The 19,843-nt window shown below is 40.6% G+C and overlaps 1 protein-coding gene and 1 non-coding gene across 7 annotated transcripts; both read left to right on the top strand.

Annotated features, from left to right (window-relative positions):
• Nucleotides 1-193: 193 nt before the first annotated feature.
• kis (kismet) lies at nucleotides 194-19,636 on the top strand. 6 transcript variants are annotated; one of them, XM_008195445.3, is made up of 12 exons: nucleotides 194-440; nucleotides 3,664-10,576; nucleotides 10,629-10,710; nucleotides 10,765-10,912; nucleotides 11,441-11,530; nucleotides 12,113-12,334; nucleotides 13,079-13,358; nucleotides 13,706-13,837; nucleotides 14,284-14,777; nucleotides 14,830-16,191; nucleotides 16,242-16,392; nucleotides 16,456-19,636. In XM_008195445.3, the coding sequence occupies exons 2-12, from the start codon at nucleotides 3,716-3,718 to the stop codon at nucleotides 18,805-18,807; spliced, it is 12,174 nt and encodes a 4,057-aa protein (XP_008193667.1). In that variant the 5' UTR covers nucleotides 194-440; nucleotides 3,664-3,715; the 3' UTR covers nucleotides 18,808-19,636. The 6 variants fall into 6 exon arrangements, with proteins under 6 accessions (XP_008193667.1, XP_008193665.1, XP_064213236.1 ...); XM_008195444.3 differs by having other exon boundaries at nucleotides 195-440; nucleotides 10,629-10,912; nucleotides 16,456-16,855; nucleotides 16,910-19,636; XM_008195443.3 differs by having other exon boundaries at nucleotides 10,629-10,912.
• Mir965 (microRNA mir-965) lies at nucleotides 1,125-1,228 on the top strand. Its single transcript, NR_036322.1, has one exon. It is a non-coding gene; the product is annotated as a microRNA mir-965 (primary transcript).
• Nucleotides 19,637-19,843: the final 207 nt, after the last annotated feature.

Here is a 19,843-nt window from a genome sequence, read left to right as displayed (position 1 = left end):
TTGATTGTCGCTTATGCAATCCATTGCCGGGTCTTGTAATAATCGGATATGGAGTAATTACACGTGTGTGTGCAAAATTGGCAATTTATTGATTGAAGGAGTGAGAAATTTCGAGTTTGAATTGGAACCGGAAGTGGTGTGCGGTGTAGTGGTGCGTAATTTCAAACTTGGCGCTTTGAAAGGTGGCAGCACCGTCGATCACAAGCGTAATGATAAAATGGAGTATTCATTTATACGTGCAGTTTATACACAAAATTTAATTAAGTGAATTCATGTATATAATCGTTGATAAGTGTAACTAATAAGTAAAATATCTCAAATACAAATGTGGTTATCAACGTAGCATAGTTTAACACTGCGGATAGGTAGTGGAAAGTGCATTTTTCGTCGGTGTCAAAAAGGGATAGAGTTGAACGGAACAGAGGCCGACGGTGTCCATGGTAAGTTTCCGCAAACGTCGGATTTTCGTAAATCAGTGCATGCGAACCCGGCTAAACCGGTCGATTATCTCGAAAGCATCGATAAATCCCGGATCGATCGACGCAATCGGCGTCGATTCGCGAAAATCGCTCCTGCAACGAAAGAAATCGTCCTCCGTCGCCATTGGCTGTCCGAAAATCAACATTTCCAATGCAAGAGATCACCTGATTGGTCGCGTTTCGACAACTGAACCTGGCCACCGGCGCCCCCATGGACGCCCAGCGCCGGGACGCCGCGTTTCCGCGAATCCAGCCATCCATGGCGGGCGGCAAAGTTCATTGTTCTCGACGCCGGCTCGATTGACGGATGGACGATGGCTCCTTATCTGAATCGGGGCCCGGACGCCCCTCCGCCCCCGCCCTTTCGCGCCGCGGCGCTAATCAATTTCGTAATTGCCCTCGCACACATCTTCCATTTCTCTTGTTCCCGGTGTGTGATTGCGATTTCGGATTAACGGATCGTTGCCATGGTTATTATTCTTAATTTTGTTTTGTTGGCAGCACAGCCACCCCGTTTTGGGTCACATGATTTCTATCGATTTTGCTAATTATGGTCGATGATTGGCATTATTGTTGCGGTTATTTATTGGAGGCATTGCAATATGCGTTAATTAGCAATTAGGTACGATGTGGAGGGGGGCAATGGGCGCGCTCCGATTGGACCCTGGGGTGGAAAGTTGTACCGCTGATGGTGATTTTTCTACACATAAGCGTATAGCTTTTCCCCTTTGGTTCCAATCACGACGATCTCCAGCCGAAGGTATGCCTCTCTTCTTATTATACTTCGAGTTTAAGTTCGGAGTCGGTGCAATTATGCTTATTAGACGAGTTGACGAACGGTCGATTAATTTGATGGCGGTTTTAAAAACGTTCGCGTCCTCGTTTCTGCGTAGGCTGCGAATGCGAGCATCGATTTTAACCTCAATCATTTTAAATGTCGTTTATCAAACAATAAAAATACGGTTTATTTAAATCAAACAATAAATTTTCAAGGTATTGGCAGATACTGCCTTTTATTGGAGTTATCTTTATCCGGAATCTTTCATCTTGAGGTTACCTCCCATCGAGAATATGACGAAGTGTGATGCCTACAGCAGGAAATTGAAATTATTAAATATTCATATAAACAAACTGTATTTTGCAATATTATTACAATGTTTAGTAATACAGTGTTTTTTATTTCTACTAATAATAAAAATGGATTGAGGTAATAATAAGATTATCGTATCTACTTTTTTTCTTTCAAGATAACACGAACGTATGGTGTCGGAGTTAACTAATGCCTACAAGTCATAGAACAAAAGTAAAGTTAAAATTCTAAAAAATAGACCGTGGACAATAATTGATTATTGTATTTTTTAATTAGGAATTAACGATTTATAAGTGTACATAATTATAACACTAATTGCACTTGTTTTTTTCTAAACTTTCCTCTAAGATCATCTCCCTACCGTGCACTAGTCATACCCAATTTTTTCCCTGAAATTTATCTAATTCACGATATTAAATCTAATAAAACTTTAAGCCAGACTGGGATATTAAATACAATTTGTGGCCCTCGAAATCAGCGCACTGCAAAATTATTAATTACAATTTAAATTTATAATTTATTGCAAAAAAATAACTTCATTATTGTGTATGTATTGATTGTGGACATTATGGTACAATAAATCTTCTTTGAGGTGAAATATTGACTTTTTTCAACATAATATAGCCATAAAAATCGCATTATTTTATAGTTTTAGTGAGTTTAGGTGATTTAATTCTTTGATAATTAGTGCTAAATTTATCGAATTTTTTTTTAAATAAATTGTCTATCCATAAGATTTGGAAATATATAAATTTCACTCTTTCATACTCAGTCGTAAATTCTGCAGTGAAAGGTTTGTTGTGATTGACGAGAATATCTAATTAAACTGCTTAAGATTCCCTCAAGCAATATTGTCTTAAATAAAACTAAAAGATTCCAGAATTGTTTTGGCATTTAGACGTTAATGTAATAATTAATGTTTTTTTGTGCGTTAAAACATTGTAGTCTAAAATCTGGCATATGCTCCTCTACACGCATCTTGTGTAGTACAAGGCAATGAAATTCAAGTTTCGTGGTATGGGGTAAAAATAAGTTTATTGCTTCTTCAACTTCTGAAAAAGATGTTCAAGTAGACTCTTAAACGTAAACCAAAGTAGATCCAGTTAGTTAATTATTTGCGACGACATGTTGGCACTTTTCCATAATTAAGATTGACAGTACGTTTTATAGTTTCTAAGAAGTATGAACTTGTATTGGTGTTAGTATTTATTTTATCCCAGTAAATGTATCGTAATTTTAAATTAAAATCCAATTTCTGTAACTACATAAAAAGTACCTTATAATTTTCGTTTTATGTTTTTGTTTTACGTATTATCTTAGCATTAAACAAGTCTTATTAGCAGTAACAAGACCGTTTTTTATTGTTTTAACATTTAGGATAATGTCAGATGCAGTTTGCGAAAACTTATTACACGATTCGGTTATTATGTTTCAGTTCAGAATATCGATACTTTTAGATATTATGTAAGTGAAAGTAGACTTGAAAATAGTTGAAATATCCTAAAAAATTAAAACGTAGCATTAACAGTATTTCCAACACTAAACAAAATTCTCAGTTAACATCTTTCTATTTTTTTTATTTTACCCAGTACGAGTATTTCCTATAAAATTTATTAGTTACTATTTATACAAAAGATTCAAGTTGTTTTTAAGATTTTAACTAAGAGATACTAGAAAATTTCACTTTTGATTACTACTTGATAAGACAAATATTTACGTCATAGATTATGTTCTTATTACTTAATTGTTTTTATTTATGTTCCAAGGGAGGTAAGTAGGATTGAGAACTCGCTAGCGGAAATTATATTGTTATAAATATGTTATCTATTGTGATTCACTCGATTTAATTGATAATTTAGCTACATTATCATTGGTTGCAGAATTATAATTACATGAATTTGTTTTGCGGGGCTTAATTATTTTTAACAAAGCAAATTTTAATTGAGATTAATTTAAATGTATGGTATGTAAGTGGAAGTGACTTTGTATTGTAGTTATTCACTTTAAGATATCGAAATAAATGGTGGTTAAATTTTTTCGAGTAATTTAATTTATCAATTTGTTTCGTGTGAGTAGCATTTTTTCTGTTTACAGCGATGCTGTGGTGAGATGAAAAGCAAAGAGACGCTATGTGCCGCTTAAAGCGATGGACACATACGACTTGTTCGGGGAAGATGGATCTGGAATGTTGGAAGGTCTGCCCGAATTGGGTAGTGATCACTTCGACCCTGCGGTGACGGGAGCACGAAATGCAACATCGGCCTATACCCAGCCCACATACTCGCAAGAGACGCCTCTTCAAAAATTGGCTTCCTTTGGTGGTACAGACTTCAATCATATGGACCCTAACGCGCAAAGTATGTACGCTCAGGGATACGGCACGGACAGACCGATGGGTCCTCCAGGAGGTGCCTATCCTCATCAAAGACAAATGGCGAGACCACCGGCGCCTCCGCAAGCTGCCGCAGGAGCTCAGTATCCCTATCAAACGGACAATATGTACTCGATGCCAGATCATCAGCTAGGAAACATGGACGCTACCAATATGCAACAATGGAGTCAACATGCTGCTGCCGGGTATCCGATGCATCGATATGGACAAATGGGTGGCTACAGGCAACAGCCCATGCCAGGCTATGGCCACCAGCAAGAACCCAAACAGCAGTTTCCACCTACACAACATCCCATGATGCAACAACCGCATCAAGCCAGTTATCAGATGCAGCAAAGACACGCTCCGCATTATCCCCAAGCAGGTGCGGGATATCCCACAACAGCAGGTCAAGGTTACGGCAGTTACATGCATCAACGTTTACCCCACCATCACCAATACGGTCATCAGTTAGATATGGAAGTTCCGACGCCGCCCCAGTATAGTCAAATGGGTCATGCCCAGACGCTTGCCGGTCACCCATCATCTCACAATGTTCCAACATCTGGACATATACCACAAGGTCCTCATCCAGGCCACGGTCCAACTCAAAGTCACCCAAGTGCTCAGCAATTAGCTGCTCAAAACCCAATGGTACACCCGACTTCCATGAGTTATAGTCAACCGCATCAGACCATGCAATCGATGCAAAGGCCTTTGGATGTTCAACCTCCCTCACAACAATTCTCATCGAAGCATTCTAACACGTTAGGGAACGCTAGTCCGCAATACAGGGCTCCTTTCCCTCAATTATCTCCTCAAATGTCGCCAAGACCACAAATGTCACCCAGACCACCTGCCCCACAAATGTCGCCGAGACCTGTAATGTCTCCGGCGAAACCTAACATGTCTCCGCATCCGCAAATGCAACAGACGACGTTGAGTCCTAGACCGGCGACTAGCCTAACACCCAAAACAACCACAGCGTCTCCTGCTCCAATACCAGCTTACTCACAGCAAAGCACTTTGCAAGCCTTGGAGCAAATGGTTATGCCGCCATCTAGTACAAACGCAACGGAATACCCGACTTATCAACAGCAAAGGAACACTCTCGGCCCACCACAAACGCCCCAAAACCCTCTCTCGCCTGCCATGAATATGAGGAATCAAATGGCAGAGCAACAGCAGTGGTCGCCACATCCACCGAGACAATCCTCGCATGTTTCCAATATTAACGGCCCTCAAATGAACGTAATGGATCAAAATCAAATGCCACCAACGAGTCAGGCCATTCCTACGTCGCAAACACTCCCACCGTCGACGGCTTTACCAAATCCTAACGTTTCAAACGATTCGAATTTAGCAAATTTTGGTAATAAAGATTTACGTACTGAAGTAAGCAAACCACCGATATCGTTGTCTGAAATACCGACGTCTCAAGTACGGGAACCGACACCGCAAAACGTTTCGGTTAGCTCGCATAGTGACTTTAGCTCGGTACAGTCACCTACTACCACTTTACCCGACAAATTTCCAAGTAGTACAACGAACACTGATTTGAATTTACCCACGTCTGGTAGTAACACTGTGTCGTCACACCCCCCAACACCGACACCATCGTCAACTACCGACGATAACGTAACTAATACCCAAGAGGCGAGTCTTCCTTCAAACGACTGCAATAAATCGCAAGATGAAGTCAGTAACACAAATTCGACTCAACAACCCACTCAAAGCCAAACCAATACAACAAACAGTTTCACCGACTTCAATTGTGTATCCAGCATGTCAGGATACCCAAGTCAACCAACCCCACCCAAAACGAATAATATGGACGATTTGGTTCAATCAAATGTGCCAATGTTTAGCCAAGATAATTCAGTCTCGCAAGACTCTATACCGGAAATGAATAAAGAACTCAGTAATTTACAACCGACACAAACACAAACATCTATGAGTTTACCAACCTCGGCTACTCAAACCAACGTGAGTCAAACTCAACAAAATCTCATGCAACCGTTGACGAGTCAGCCACAACAGCCACCTCCAGTACAATTAACGAGTAACTCGATGCCTCCAATACAAATGATGCCTAATGCTCAACAACAACCCCAGCCCATACATAATCAAGGCCAAACGCAAGCTATGCAAGGCCAAACGAATATCCCTGTTTCTATTCCAACAAGCAACATGACGGGAATGCCTCCTCAAGGGAACATCAATGTTCCCTCAACGCAGGTCCCTTCAGTACCACCCCATGGCCAAATTCCGCCTGTTCCACCAGGTGGCAATATACCTCCTCATACCAATATCCCGAATATGGCCCCCAACAACCAACCGCCGGTTATGTACGATCAAAACGCAGCCATGTTGGGACCCAACGGTATGCCAATGGGAGCGCCAAGGGGAATGGGTCCGGGTTTACCTCATGGGATGCCACCGATGGGTCATCCGGGCATGACTATGAATATGGGTCATCCCATGATGCCCAATATGAATACCGGACATGGTATGATACCTGGTTCTGAGATGGGCTACCAACCTCCGATAAGTCACCATCAGGAAAGAGCAGCATTACAACAACAATTGCAAGAATTGTATTGTATGCCGCCGGCTCCCGAACATCAAGAAAAAATCGCACATCTTCAAGAACGACTTAATATTTTGAGTCAACATGAAGCAACCGAGCAGTGTAATGGAGGCCCTCAGTGTGTCTTACAGAGCCCACTGTTTACGTCTCCAATGATCGATAGTCCTCAAGTAACAAGTACGACTGGAAGAGGACGAGGTAAAGGAGCACAAAGGACGAAGAAACCCAGACAGAAGAAAGGAGAAAAGTCACTTTCGCCTGTTCATATGTCGCAGAATATCAACATGATGATGCCTTCTCAGCAACTTCCAGTGTCTGAAGATTGTGTAACGCCAGGTGCTGGGTTAAATATTCCATCCAGCGACATGTCAGAAATGACCGAATTGTCTGTCGATCCGATAACAGGCGAATACGACGATAAAAAGAAACTCAAGCAGAGGAAACCTCGAGAACCGAAGAAACCGAAAGAACCTAAGATGTCTAAAGATGGTAAAGGACCGAAGTCACCCAAAGACAGACTCTCGAAAGAGAGGAAGAAAAAAGAACCTAAAGACCCAAAAGTTAAAAGAAAATACGTTCGTAGGAAAAAATTGGAAGGTTCGGAGGAAAGTGCGACAGATGAGTCGTTCAATAAGACGTATGATAACGATCATCAAATGATTTCGTCAGAAGTTTCCGCGGAAGAACACGGAGATGATTCCAATACGCCAGATTCAGGCGATATTATCGATTCAGTTAATATTCCAACGGAAGAAATGCAAGCAGATTCGTCACAACCGGCTGAAGGTATCGAAAGTGAGATTAAAAAAGATGAATACGCGTTTGAAGACCAACCGACCAGCCCTCAAGAACTCGGTGAAATTCCAAGGAAACATCGCAAAACGAAACCGGGGTCTAAGAAAGTGATTTCCACAAAAGCAAAAACTAAAGGCGGTTTAGGCAAAACTAGAAAGCGCAAAGGAATGGTTCAAGAGTCTGACGGTGAGGGTGAAGATCTAGCAAGCACTCCCCCACCTTCTCCACCTGAAGATCCCGATAATGCAATTCATAAAAGACGATCGGCTAGAAATACTCAACGAAAGAAATATATAGATGATGTCATGTTACGATTTTCGGATGATGAATCTCCAGTAGTACCTAACAAAACCAAGAAGGGTGCACTTCCATCAACTCCTCCAGTGTCTTTGTCTCAAGGAGTTGAAGATAACTCGGGTGATGGAAGTAACAAAATGAATTTTGTTTATGTGAATACGACCGATGAAGATTCCATGGTCGTTCAACACATTTTAACGTCCAGAATAACGAAAAAACCGAGAAAACTCGACGGAGTTTCTGAAACTAAGCCTGAGGAAGTGAAGCCACAGGAAGTAGAGAAATCCGAAGAAGTCGATGTTGAAAATAAGGCAGAAGAGAGTGAGGAAAAGGCAAAAGTCGAACCGAAAGCTGAGGGTGAACAAGGGGAGGAGGACGATTCAGAAATGCTTGATGTGGAGGAGTATTACGTAAAATATCGTAACTTTTCGTATCTGCACTGCGAGTGGAAGACTGAGGAAGAATTGTACAAAGGCGACAAAAGGATAGCAAACAAGATTAAGCGTTTCAAACAACGACAGCAACAAAATGTGAACATTTTTGAGAATCTAGAGGACGAGCCGTTTAATCCTGACTATGTCGAAGTGGATCGAGTATTAGATGTTGCAGAGCACACGGAACCAACCACTCAAGAAGTCGTCAGGCATTATCTGGTCAAATGGCGAGCGTTACAATACGAGGATTGTACCTGGGAATTAGAGGAAGACGTTGATCCGATCAAGATCGAACAGTTTAAGAAGTTTAGACAAATTCCACCAAAAGACAAATGGAAACCAAAGAAACGACCTAGTCCTGATCAGTGGGTAAAACTGGATAAATCTCCGATTTACAAAGGAGGAAATAGTCTAAGAGAATATCAGTTAGAAGGATTAAATTGGTTACTTTTCTCGTGGTACAATGGACGAAATTGTATTTTAGCCGACGAAATGGGTTTAGGAAAAACCATTCAAAGTTTGACTTTCCTTAACGCAGTTTGGGAATACGGTATCAGGGGACCATTTTTAGTAATTGCACCTTTATCGACGATACCGAATTGGCAAAGGGAAATCGAGAGCTGGACCGAGATGAACGTCATAGTCTACCACGGATCTGCAGCTAGCAGAAACATGATACAAGAATACGAAATGTTTTTCAAAAACGACAGAGGTCACCACATAAGGGATCTAACAAAGTTCAACATTTTAATCACGACTTTTGAAATAATCGTCACAGATTTCGCCGACTTGAAAGGTTTCAATTGGAGAATATGCGTTATTGATGAAGCTCACCGTTTGAAAAATCGTAACTGCAAGTTATTGGAAGGTCTAAGACAGTTAAATTTGGAACATCGAGTTTTACTCTCCGGAACACCTTTACAAAATAATGTAAACGAATTGTTTTCACTCCTAAATTTCCTCGAACCGCAACAGTTTCCGAGCTCAGAATCATTCTTACAAGAATTTGGCGCTTTGAAAAGTGAACAAGAGGTTCAAAAATTGCAACTTATACTGAAACCAATGATGTTGAGGAGGTTGAAAGAAGACGTGGAGAAATCATTGGCGCCCAAGGAGGAGACAGTGGTCGAAGTGGAGTTGACGAATATTCAGAAGAAGTATTACAGGGCGATTTTAGAACGAAATTTTTCGTTTCTTTCTAAAGGAACCACTCATGCTAATATTCCAAATTTGATGAATACGATGATGGAGCTGAGAAAGTGTTGTATTCACCCATATTTGTTGAACGGAGCAGAAGACCAGATTCAGTATGATTATAAAATGGCTCAAGGTGAAGATCCTGATGCATATTATAAAGCTTTGATTAACTCGAGTGGTAAAATGGTTTTAATCGACAAACTTTTACCCAAATTGAAAGCCAACGGTCATAGAGTTTTGATATTCAGTCAAATGGTTCGTTGTTTGGATATCTTGGAGGATTATCTCATGTTTAGAAAATACCCATTTGAACGGATCGATGGCCGGATAAGAGGTAACTTGCGACAAGCTGCCATCGATAGGTTTTCTCGACCTGACTCGGACAGATTTGTCTTTCTTTTGTGTACCAAAGCTGGAGGTTTGGGTATTAACTTAACAGCGGCTGATACAGTAATCATCTATGACAGTGACTGGAATCCACAAAACGATCTTCAAGCTCAAGCCAGGTGTCACAGAATCGGTCAACAAAAAATGGTCAAAATTTACCGATTACTGTGCCGAAATACATATGAGCGCGAAATGTTCGATAAAGCATCTCTGAAACTTGGTCTAGACAAGGCTATCTTGCAAAGCATGAATACGTCGCAAGGGGGTAAAGACTCTGGAAGTAAACAGTTGAGCAAGAAAGAAATCGAAGATTTGCTCAAGAAGGGCGCTTACGGAGCATTGTTAGATGAAGAAAATGACGGTGATAAGTTCTGCGAAGAAGATATCGATGTTATTTTGGCCCGACGAACCCAAGTTATTACCATGGAGTCGGAGAAAGGGTCAACGTTTTCAAAGGCGAGTTTTGCATCGAGTTCGAATCGATCAGATATCAGTATTGACGACCCGGACTTTTGGAATAAGTGGGCAAAGAAGGCTGACATCGACACCACAGAAAAAGACGAAACTGAGGATCTCGTTCTCTCGGAGCCTCGAAGACGCACACAAATTAAACGTTACGGACACGACGAAAGCGCAATCGATATGTCCGAGCTCGAGAGCTCATCGGATTCCGATTTGGACAACGAGGGTTTGAGTTTGGGAATAAGGAGCCGACGAAGTAAACTGAAGAAGAAACGGTTACGAGGCGACGACTACATTCCGAGGGAAGGCGATAGAAGCGACATCGTCTACGGAAGTTGGGCGAGGAGAGAGTGTTTCATGGTCGAAAGAGGCTTGTTGACGTTCGGATGGGGACGGTGGCTGGAAATTTTGCAACATTCCCAGCTGAGGAAGGGCTGGAGGGAGCAGGATGTCGAAGATTGTGCCAGAGTTATTGTAAGTCTAGTGATTTGTTTTTTGTATTATTTTGTGACTAAATGATTTGTAGTTGCTGTACTGCCTGCGATTCTACCGAGGTGACGAGAAAATCCGAAGCTTTATTTGGGACTTGATCGCGCCTTCTGAAAATGGTGAGCAAAAAATTTCGAGGAACCATCACGGTCTAAAAGATCCTGTTCCTCGAGGTATAAGAAACAAAAACAAGAAGAAGGGGAAGGACAATAGGCACGCCGCTTTGACTGACCCGAATCATTGGAGCAAAAGCGAGAAATACGACGGCGATATCTTCCTTGAAAGCAACTACAAGAAGCATCTCGGAAGGCATGCCAACAAGTGAGTATTTTTCCGGCGAACTTACAAAATCGTAACTGTGGTAAGGTATATTATCACTCGTTTCGTTAGTTCTTGTGTATTTTTATAAATAAATAATGAACAACGTTGTGTTAACACTAGTATTTGTGAATAATACTGTACTTTTTATTGTAGAAAAATCAAATCACAAAAAAATTGGTTTTAATACAATTTGACAGTTCTAGTTTGGCATATAGGACGAAATTAAATTTTTCCCAATTTATTACGCAAATAGTTTGCCGATACGACTTTTAATTTGACAGTTGAATGGCATATTCAATTTAATCAATTGTTCCGTGAGGCTAGCTGTTATGCATAAAAATGAAAAATTAAGATACAAAGTTTTGTTTCAATATGAAACTGTTTTATTATTTCATGATGAGCTCCATGCTAATTTCGAAAATACGTAGGTATTTAATGAAAGGAAAATCTCAAACTGCTGATTATACGAAACAAAATTAATGATTTGTTGATAATGTAGCTGTTTTACCAAAAAAGTATGTATTTTAGGGTTCTTTTACGCGTCAGAATGCTTTACTATATCAAGCACGAAATAATCGGCGATCTTGTGCAACACATCGCTGACGGAGTGCATGCAAGGTAAGTTTTCGTTTAACAATTTCTCTTGATTAATTTCTAGAAATATGCCGAGATACATTTTAAGCTTTTCTCCGAACGAATCCAGGTAAGCCACGAATTGAATGCTCAAACTGTATCTTGGCCTCACATTTTTTATTTAATATTGTTGGGAATCAGCCTTGCTTTTGTTTAACATGTATGCATGGTCCCTGCTTGAGGTCATGCTAGTGCTTTTAGTCAGACATGTTCATTGTTTTTATTATTTTTTTAAGACATCAAATCAAAATTTGATTCACACAGCTTTATCGCTTATTCTTAACATTCATTCATTTTGTTATTAACACTAATTATCCGATTATTGGTTCCCAACCCCTCGTTTACGAGTAATAATTTGTGCAACGGTACGGCACTCGATAACTAAATTATGCCTTTAATAGAGAGAAAAAAAAAACAACACAAAAATAATGTATTTCTGTGACATTATTCTTGTTTGAATTGAAAATTCCTGAAAGCGAAATGCTTTAATTTGAGATAAATTAAAGTGACGAGCGTTGTCTCAGTCTTTTTGTGTTCAAAATTGACAATTGGCGACGTGATCCACAGTGCCTTGCCGATAAATCCTCCCGTAACGGAGCAAATGCCTAGCGAGTGGTGGGATACGGAATGTGACAAGTCTCTGCTCGTGGGCACTTGGAAGCACGGCTATGAAAACTATATGGCGATGCGTGCAGACCCCACCCTCTGTTTCCTGTCCCGCTGCGGCCCGCCCTCAGATCGAGAGCTCCAGATGGCAACCTCTAACACGCAACCCAATACGCCTGCACTGTAAGTAGTCCGTTTCGGCTAGAGCTCCACCGTCCTCAGGCTCTAGGATTTTTTTTTGTTTTTTCTCTATCTTGCTCACTGCCCTTGACTAACTCTATGGCCACCCCCACAATGACTTAGCGACTGGAGTACTCACTATTTTTGTACCATTTGCAATATGTTAAGCTTTCATAGGTTTAGTCTAACTTTACTTTTAATGGCGTTAATGCATGATCTTTGTTGTAGTCGAACTGTAAGGTAAGATTTTTGTTTTCTAGATGTCGTGGATAGAGACGGAAAATCAACAAATATGGGCAATCATTCATCTTGTATGTTTGATTGATGTCTTTCTATTGTAATGCTGCACAACGATTACAAAAACAACGTTATTTATGTGCAAATACTTGTATAATAAAGTTTCTGACATTTTGCCGATTATACAAAATGTAAATAATAAACTTTAAATCAGATAAGCTATTCTTTAACAAAATCAAGCAACTGCACACGCGATAAAGATAATAAAATATAGGTGAAACATTTATGAATTTTTTATTTTCATTGTTTTCATGTTTGTTGGTCAGTTTTGTAACATTGATTAAGATAGTAGTTTTTTCTGAACAGCTACTTTTTTAATTGGTCCGTTTGTTTCTTAATTTATTGGATTAATTTTCAAGTGTGTATAGATTTCCATATTTGTTGATTTGAAAGTAAAAATCTGCGAGTAGCTTGATGGTCTTTAACGTAACAATTTTATTTTTTCTGTAGCAATGATGACGATTTAGACGACGACGACACCACTGAAGAACTCAGTTTGAAGTCGAAAAATCGCGATATTTCCGAAGTAAATTCGGAAGGAGCGGAGCCTTCGCCAGGCCCGTCTGCATCATCTGAGACCCAGCCACCTGACGGTGACGGCGATGATTTAGATGACAAACCCACGTGGCCGACAATAACCGATCTAAACACGCGATTACGACGAGTGATTACTTCATATCAGAGAAACTACAGAAAGGAAGAACAAAAACTCGCCGCAGCTAAATCTAAGGTAAGTTATGGCGTCTTACTTTGGCTGCTGTCGAGAATTTAGTGTAAAAAATACTTAAAGTAACTCATGAAGTGTTCATTTTGAACCTTGTCAAGATTTTCTTTCTTTTGTCCAGTTGTCTTTTTTTATAAATGTGCTTCTGCGCTTGTGTACATAAATGTAGATTTTTTCTCAGTCATTACATTTTTTCTTTATTAAGTTGGATATTACGATAAGTATGAATTTTTTTCGAACGAGTGATGTAAAAATTCATATTTGTCGTGGGTTAATCGTCATCTACCATTTTACTGTGCACACGCATGAAAGCGTGCTGGCTGTTCGGGTAGTATGTAGTATGCACTGTGCAGCCCTCGATAGAGCCTGCCCTGTCCTCCCCCTTGGCTGCCCTGGCTCAAGTGTCCCAACAGTTTGACGTGAGAGAAGCCGCCGCACTCGGTTTGCAAGGATGGGACCTACAGCAACTAGCACTCTACCTGTTGGTTAGTATTAAATTTATTATTTTCTTTTGAATCATTGTAGAACTGTTTATTTCAAAATTCCTACAAAAAGTATTCGATTTTGAAAGATTTGATACAAGTAGTTGCTAAACCACATCCCTATTATGTTTAAATTTTTGACGGCAAAACTCTTTTTTCTCCTTTGACATTATCTCTGTTTTAAAACGCGAAAGTGTGTAGTAGTTATAAATTGTTTTATTCTAATTATCTACGAAGTACAGGTAAGATTATTGTTTTACCACATTCTGAATGTCTTTCTTTGATGTAATTTTGTGTCATTTGATGAAAACTTGAAGGAATCCTCTTAAATGTTTTGTCAGAACGTACATTCTACACTAATTTTAAATAAAAAAACATAGAACTCCTGATTAGTTTATTTTTGGTTTCAAATTGTGATAAAACTTAAATTGATGCTCAACTCTTGGTAGATGGAGAGACAAGGCAAGCAAGCTATGGAGCACGCTTTGCGGGAACGAGATAGAGAGCGTGAACGTGCTACAATTGCCAGACGATGGACGAAACGAGAAGAAGCCGATTTCTTCCGTGTTGCCTCCTCGTACGGTGTCATATATTATAGAAAGAAGAAATCTTACGATTGGACTAAGTTTAAACAGTTGGCAAAGTTGGATAAGAAAAATGATGACGAATTGACCGAATACTACAAACATTTCGTTATGATGTGTAAAAAACAAACGGGGATTCATTCGGAAGATGGAAGTTACGACACTACCATCGAACATATTAGTGAAGAAAAAGCAAGACGCACTTTGGAGCGACTAGAACTTTTATCCAGAATTAGAGAAGAGATAATTACGCATCCGAAATTGGATGAACGTTTGAAAGTTTGTGTTACTTCGGCTGATATGCCCGATTGGTGGATTGCTGGAAAGCATGACAAAGATTTGTTGTTGGGAGTTGCAAAGTGAGTATTTTGATTATTTAGCTTTATTGATTGTATATCTTGTGTTTTATAGACACGGTCTTGGCCGAACTGATTATTATCTTTTAAACGACCCGGATTTATCCTTCCAAGAAATACTACGTAAAAAGGTTCATTCGGAAGCTTTAGCTGCCGAGCATAAAGAAGCAATCAAACTCGAGAGTCATGAGGATATTCTCAAATTTGATAAAGACGAAATACTTGTAAAGCTCGAGAAAGGTGAAGGCACTTTAAAGATTGAAAAAGTCGCAGTCAAAAAGGAACATTCTGAAGATAAAGAAAAGAAAGTTGAGGAGAATAGTAAAGTCGAATTGACGATCGTCAAAAACGAGAAGGACGAATGTGAGGAGGAAAAACCTAAAGTCGAGGACCCGGAAAAACCTCAAGTTGAAGAGGAAGCTACTGAGGAAAAGAAGGAAACTCCTGAAGTAACAGAAGAACCACAAACTGACACGCCCGAAGAGAACAAGGAAACGACCGAAACGCAACAAGAGGAACCCAAACCTTCCGAAGAAAAAGAAGAAGTGAAACCTGAGGAGGAGAAAAATCAGGACACTGAACCCGTGCCTGAAACCCCCGAAGAGAAACCTTCACCTTCAGAAACTCCAGTACAGAAAGTCGAAGAAGAAGTCCCAAGCGAAGTCAAGGAAAAAGTCGAAACCAAACCTGCAAAAACACCACTAGAGGAAGAATCAGACCTTTGTTCCAAACAAGCAGCCGAACTCAAGGCAATGTTTCCCGACTTGGAAGTCATTCAACCTCTATCTCGTCTTTCACAAGTCGACACTTTCGTCTTAAGAGACAAGCAAGGCACTGGTGCTTTAGATTTCAGCGAAACTACTGTCGCTCAATTGTTCAATAACGCAGTCAAGTGGCCTAAAGAGTATGCGATTCAAGTCCGACTTCAACACATTATTTACGCGATTGAAACGAAAGAATGGCCAGCAACGAAAAGTTTCTCGGCGTATGCTACAGGCATTGGAAATGAATTCGATATTCCCATTCATGAAATACCGAACGACCCGCCAAAACGAGACTCCTCAACTCCCATGTCGTTAGGCGATGAAATGATTTCGATTAGCGAAAGGAGTAATTTAAATAAGAAACGAAAACGTCATATTGCAATCGATGTCGAAACTGAGAGGGCAAAATTACATGCGTTGTTAAATAGCAGTCATTTAGCTAATCCCAAACATGGGATGTCGTGGGATGAGGATTCGGAGGATTCAAGGAGATCGACACCTGTTCAGAGTAATTTGCAACCGCCGCCAGCTCATCAACAAACAGGGAGGATGTTGAACATGCCGTATGATAAATATTCACCCAAGACGATCGGGCAAACGACTGTTATTCCAGGGACTAGTAGTACGTTGACGCCTATTGATTTGAGTTCAAGGTAATTAAATGTGACTATTGTATGGAATTGTTAATGTTTGGGATTTTTAGCATTCAAAAATCAAGCGATAAAAATAACTTGGACTTGCAAAATGAAGTTCAGGACTTTTCAATGCCGTCGAAAAAGCAGTCCGCTTTAGGAGGCAAATCCAGCAATAAATTAGACGATACTCTATCGAAGTTAATGAAGCGGAAGAATTGCGTAAGTATTTGCGTAACCGAGTTACACAAGTGCAATTTTCAAAATAAAAAATGTAAATTTTAGCCTGTGGAAGAGCCTGTTGTCGGTAAGGAGAAGAAACGTCGAAAGCTCGACGAGATCGTCCTCGGTCTGTCCGCAGCGAAAGAGCAGTCTCTGTTTCCAGAATCATCGAAAAAACCCACCGTTACACCCAGCGTAACCGTAACTCCTACTTCAGCCCCTGTAAGCTCCTCCCATAACATGTCCCAAAAACCGTTCACGATAACCGTAACTTCTGTCCCTTCTTCAGCTTCCTCGTCCCGTAATAGTTCAATCCCGAACATTCTCCCTTCGAGCATGTCATCTTCAAGCGCGTCGAAAGACAGTTTTTCATCGTTACTCGCCCAAGCCGAGCAGCAAAACCTCCTGTTGAAAAAACAACAACAGCAGAGGAAGAGTTACGAAGCGATGATCGCGGATATAGGTAGTTCTAAAGTAAATTCGTATTCACATGAAGCTAAAGTTAATAAATGGTTAGCGGAGCAGAATGCTGCATTGGCCGAACAGCCTCTGGGAGCTGATTACTTATCGCCGAGAAGACGCCGTCCGAGGATCGATCCCACGTTGTTGGATTGGAAGAAACTGACAGGGGACGAGAACGTTTCAGTCATACATAGAGTGTCCGGGAAGAAGCTGACAGGTCCGAAAGCGCCGACTTTGAAGCGGTTAGGACAATGGTTGGTTGAGAATCCGATGTATGACATTGATCCGAAATGGGCCGAATTGGTTAAAGAACGGGGAAATTTGAGTCACGACCTACAAAAACGCGTCCCCGGGTCCTCAAGCTCGAAGAAGACGCAACCTGGACGACCACCACTGTTGTCCAGTCCAACTGGATCTACTTCGAGTGTCAGTTCTGCAAACATAAGCACGTCGATTCCGTCAAGTTTGTCGTTCCCGACGTTGAGTGCGAGCGGCTTAAGTGGAATTAATTCGAATTTGTTGTCGGGATTGTCTGGATTGGGGCAATTCGACCCTAAGAACCCACTGTTGATGCCTTTTGCCGGCTTGCCCAACATGAATGCGTTGAATTCGATGGGAGGTTTGGGGAATTTAACTAACATGAACTTGTTTGCCAATTTGGCCGGGCTAGGGTTACCCGGGCTGGGTGGAATGGATGCTACTAGTTTATCAAGTGATTCGAAAAGTTCCAATAAGAGTAGCAATAGCAAGCCACAAAAGCCTCAAGAAGCACACAGTAGTAGCAAATCGCAGCCTTCGTCAAGTAGTAGTTCGATTCCGACTACAAATCCGTTTCCGTTCTTTTTCCCGAACCCGAGTTTGTTGTACACACCTTTGGGTCTAGGTGGTTTGAACCCGTTCACTCTTCAGCCGGGCATGTCAGCGGCTTATGACACGTTGGCTCAACAGTGTGGCTTGTTGAATGGTAGTTTAAATCCTTCAGCCTCGCCTAATTCGTCTCTGAAAACAAGCAAATCGAGCAGTTCGTCTCGACCCAGTTCGTCGTCGACTGTTACGACAGCAACGACCTCTTCCTCGAGCATGAAACAGTCACGAAGTAGCAGAGAAGCACAATTGCAACAACTGCTACTTCCCCCTGACACACAAATTTTGGAAAGTATATCAAAGGCAGCGAGTTCACTCGACGCCAGTTTAAAGCAATCAAAGAGTGATAAGAAGGAAGACAAACGAAAGGCTCTTGAAAGTTTACGCGGTATGTTACCGACTGACTTCACAACATCTCCTGATAAGTACAAGGACAAGAAAAATATTCCCGGATTAGCCGATTTTACGAAATTATTGGAACAAACCGGTGGTAGTAGTAAAAAGTCGCAAGACCAACAAATGAAGGAAGCTATAGAACAGTTGAGTAAAACTAACCCTGACTTGAGTGCGAAACCATTAGGCGAGGAAAGCTCAAAGCGACCGCGCGACTCATTAGATGGGTCCGAATCCGTCGAGGAAAACCCCCCGAAGAAGACGAAAGAGTCGTCGCCTCACCCCGAGAACGACCAGGAAGGCGTGGATATCGAGACGCTCCTCCCACCGTCGACAGTGGTGAAGACGCTGTGTGTCAACGTTGAGAAGTTGCAGGACAAGAAGGAGGAGGAGAAGGCGGAGAATCCGCCGCCAGCGGCCAAAGAGGAGGAGAAGAAGGAGGAGGCCCCGGCTTCGGAGGCGCCGCCCGAGAGTCCGCCGAAGAAGAGCACGAAGCGAACGCGAGGTAAGCGAAAGTCGGGCGAGTTGCCGCCGATCGACCCGGAAGCGATTATCGAAAAGAAAAACTTGCGTTCGAGTGCTAGTCGATCGGCGGCGGCGGCAGCGGCGCGCGCGGCGGCGGAGCAAGCGGCCGCTAAACAAGCGGAAGCGGAAAATGCACAAAAACTCCAAGAGGGTAGTGAGAGTGCATCGTAAATACCAAAAGTGTAAATTTGTGACAAATTGTGGGTATTTGGTGGACTGTGATACATTTGAACTTGACTGGTGTAGTGAATAGGATCATGAGTATTGCTTGAAGGTAGTTGATGGAACTGAATAATTACGCTTCAAATATTATGTATTCCCATATTAATAACAATGAATATTTTTAGGGTATAATTACGCTAGCTTAAAGTTTTGATGAAATTGTAATCAAACTGTAATAAGATTTAAAAAGTTAACGAATGTTGCATCAGAGAGACTCGAATGTTTTCTAAACAAAAATCGTGGGGAGCGGGGAAACTGTCAAAGTGATAAAAGGCTCCTACTTGTAAAGCTTTTTTGTGTTTTATTTATGGGTTATTAAGTTAATGTAAATTTCGTCTTGAGTTTATTTTGGAGTTAGAGCTTTTATCAACTGACGCAGTTTCTGGAAACTGTATCGATATTTTTGACTTTTTTTTACAATTTGTACATACGATAAGTTAGGGTTTTGCAAACAATACGATTTTTTTAATGATGCAGTGTGAAAAGTGTGTAAATAAACTTTAGTGTTTTTTTTTAATTTCTTTTTTATTTAATCATATATGTATGTTAAATAGTGGTATAAGTCTGATCGATATTTATTATTATAATTTTTACATTGTCGTCCTGACTTACGTATTTATTTTTATTTTTTTGAATCTGCATTTAAGTGACTAGCAGTCAAATGCTAGAGTTTTAGATCTGTTTTCATCATATTCAACGTGTACAAGTATCATAGCATGGTAGCTCTCTCATTTATTGTTATAATGTTCATATAGATAATTAAACAATATGAATGAAATGATTACTTTTATTTATTTTAGACGAATACTTATTATTGATATTAATAAAATTGGCTTTAGTGCTTTACAGTCTCTTCCTCATGGTGGTGGTTTTCAAGTTGCACCACAGCAGAACCTTTATAATTTGAACTAAGAGATTCTCCACGTAATTCAAATATTTTTTTCTTTGGAACATATTTAAAAAAGCGTAAATACTGAAATTTTAT

Source organism: Tribolium castaneum, chromosome 5 (assembly GCF_031307605.1).
Source record: "Tribolium castaneum strain GA2 chromosome 5, icTriCast1.1, whole genome shotgun sequence".
Classification (NCBI taxonomy): Eukaryota; Metazoa; Arthropoda; class Insecta; order Coleoptera; family Tenebrionidae; genus Tribolium; species Tribolium castaneum.
This window is presented reverse-complemented; position numbering and strand designations above follow the sequence as displayed.

Excerpts from the sequence above, each read along its gene's own strand:
- kis (XM_008195443.3), top strand. The coding sequence starts at position 3,716 with ATGGACACATACGACTTGTTCGGGGAAGATGGATCTGGAATGTTGGAA. Across the intron at positions 10,913-11,440 it reads CTCGGAAGGCATGCCAACAA|GGTTCTTTTACGCGTCAGAA; the intron begins GTGAGTATTTTT and ends TATGTATTTTAG. Across the intron at positions 12,335-13,078 it reads CAACCCAATACGCCTGCACT|CAATGATGACGATTTAGACG; the intron begins GTAAGTAGTCCG and ends TTTTTTCTGTAG.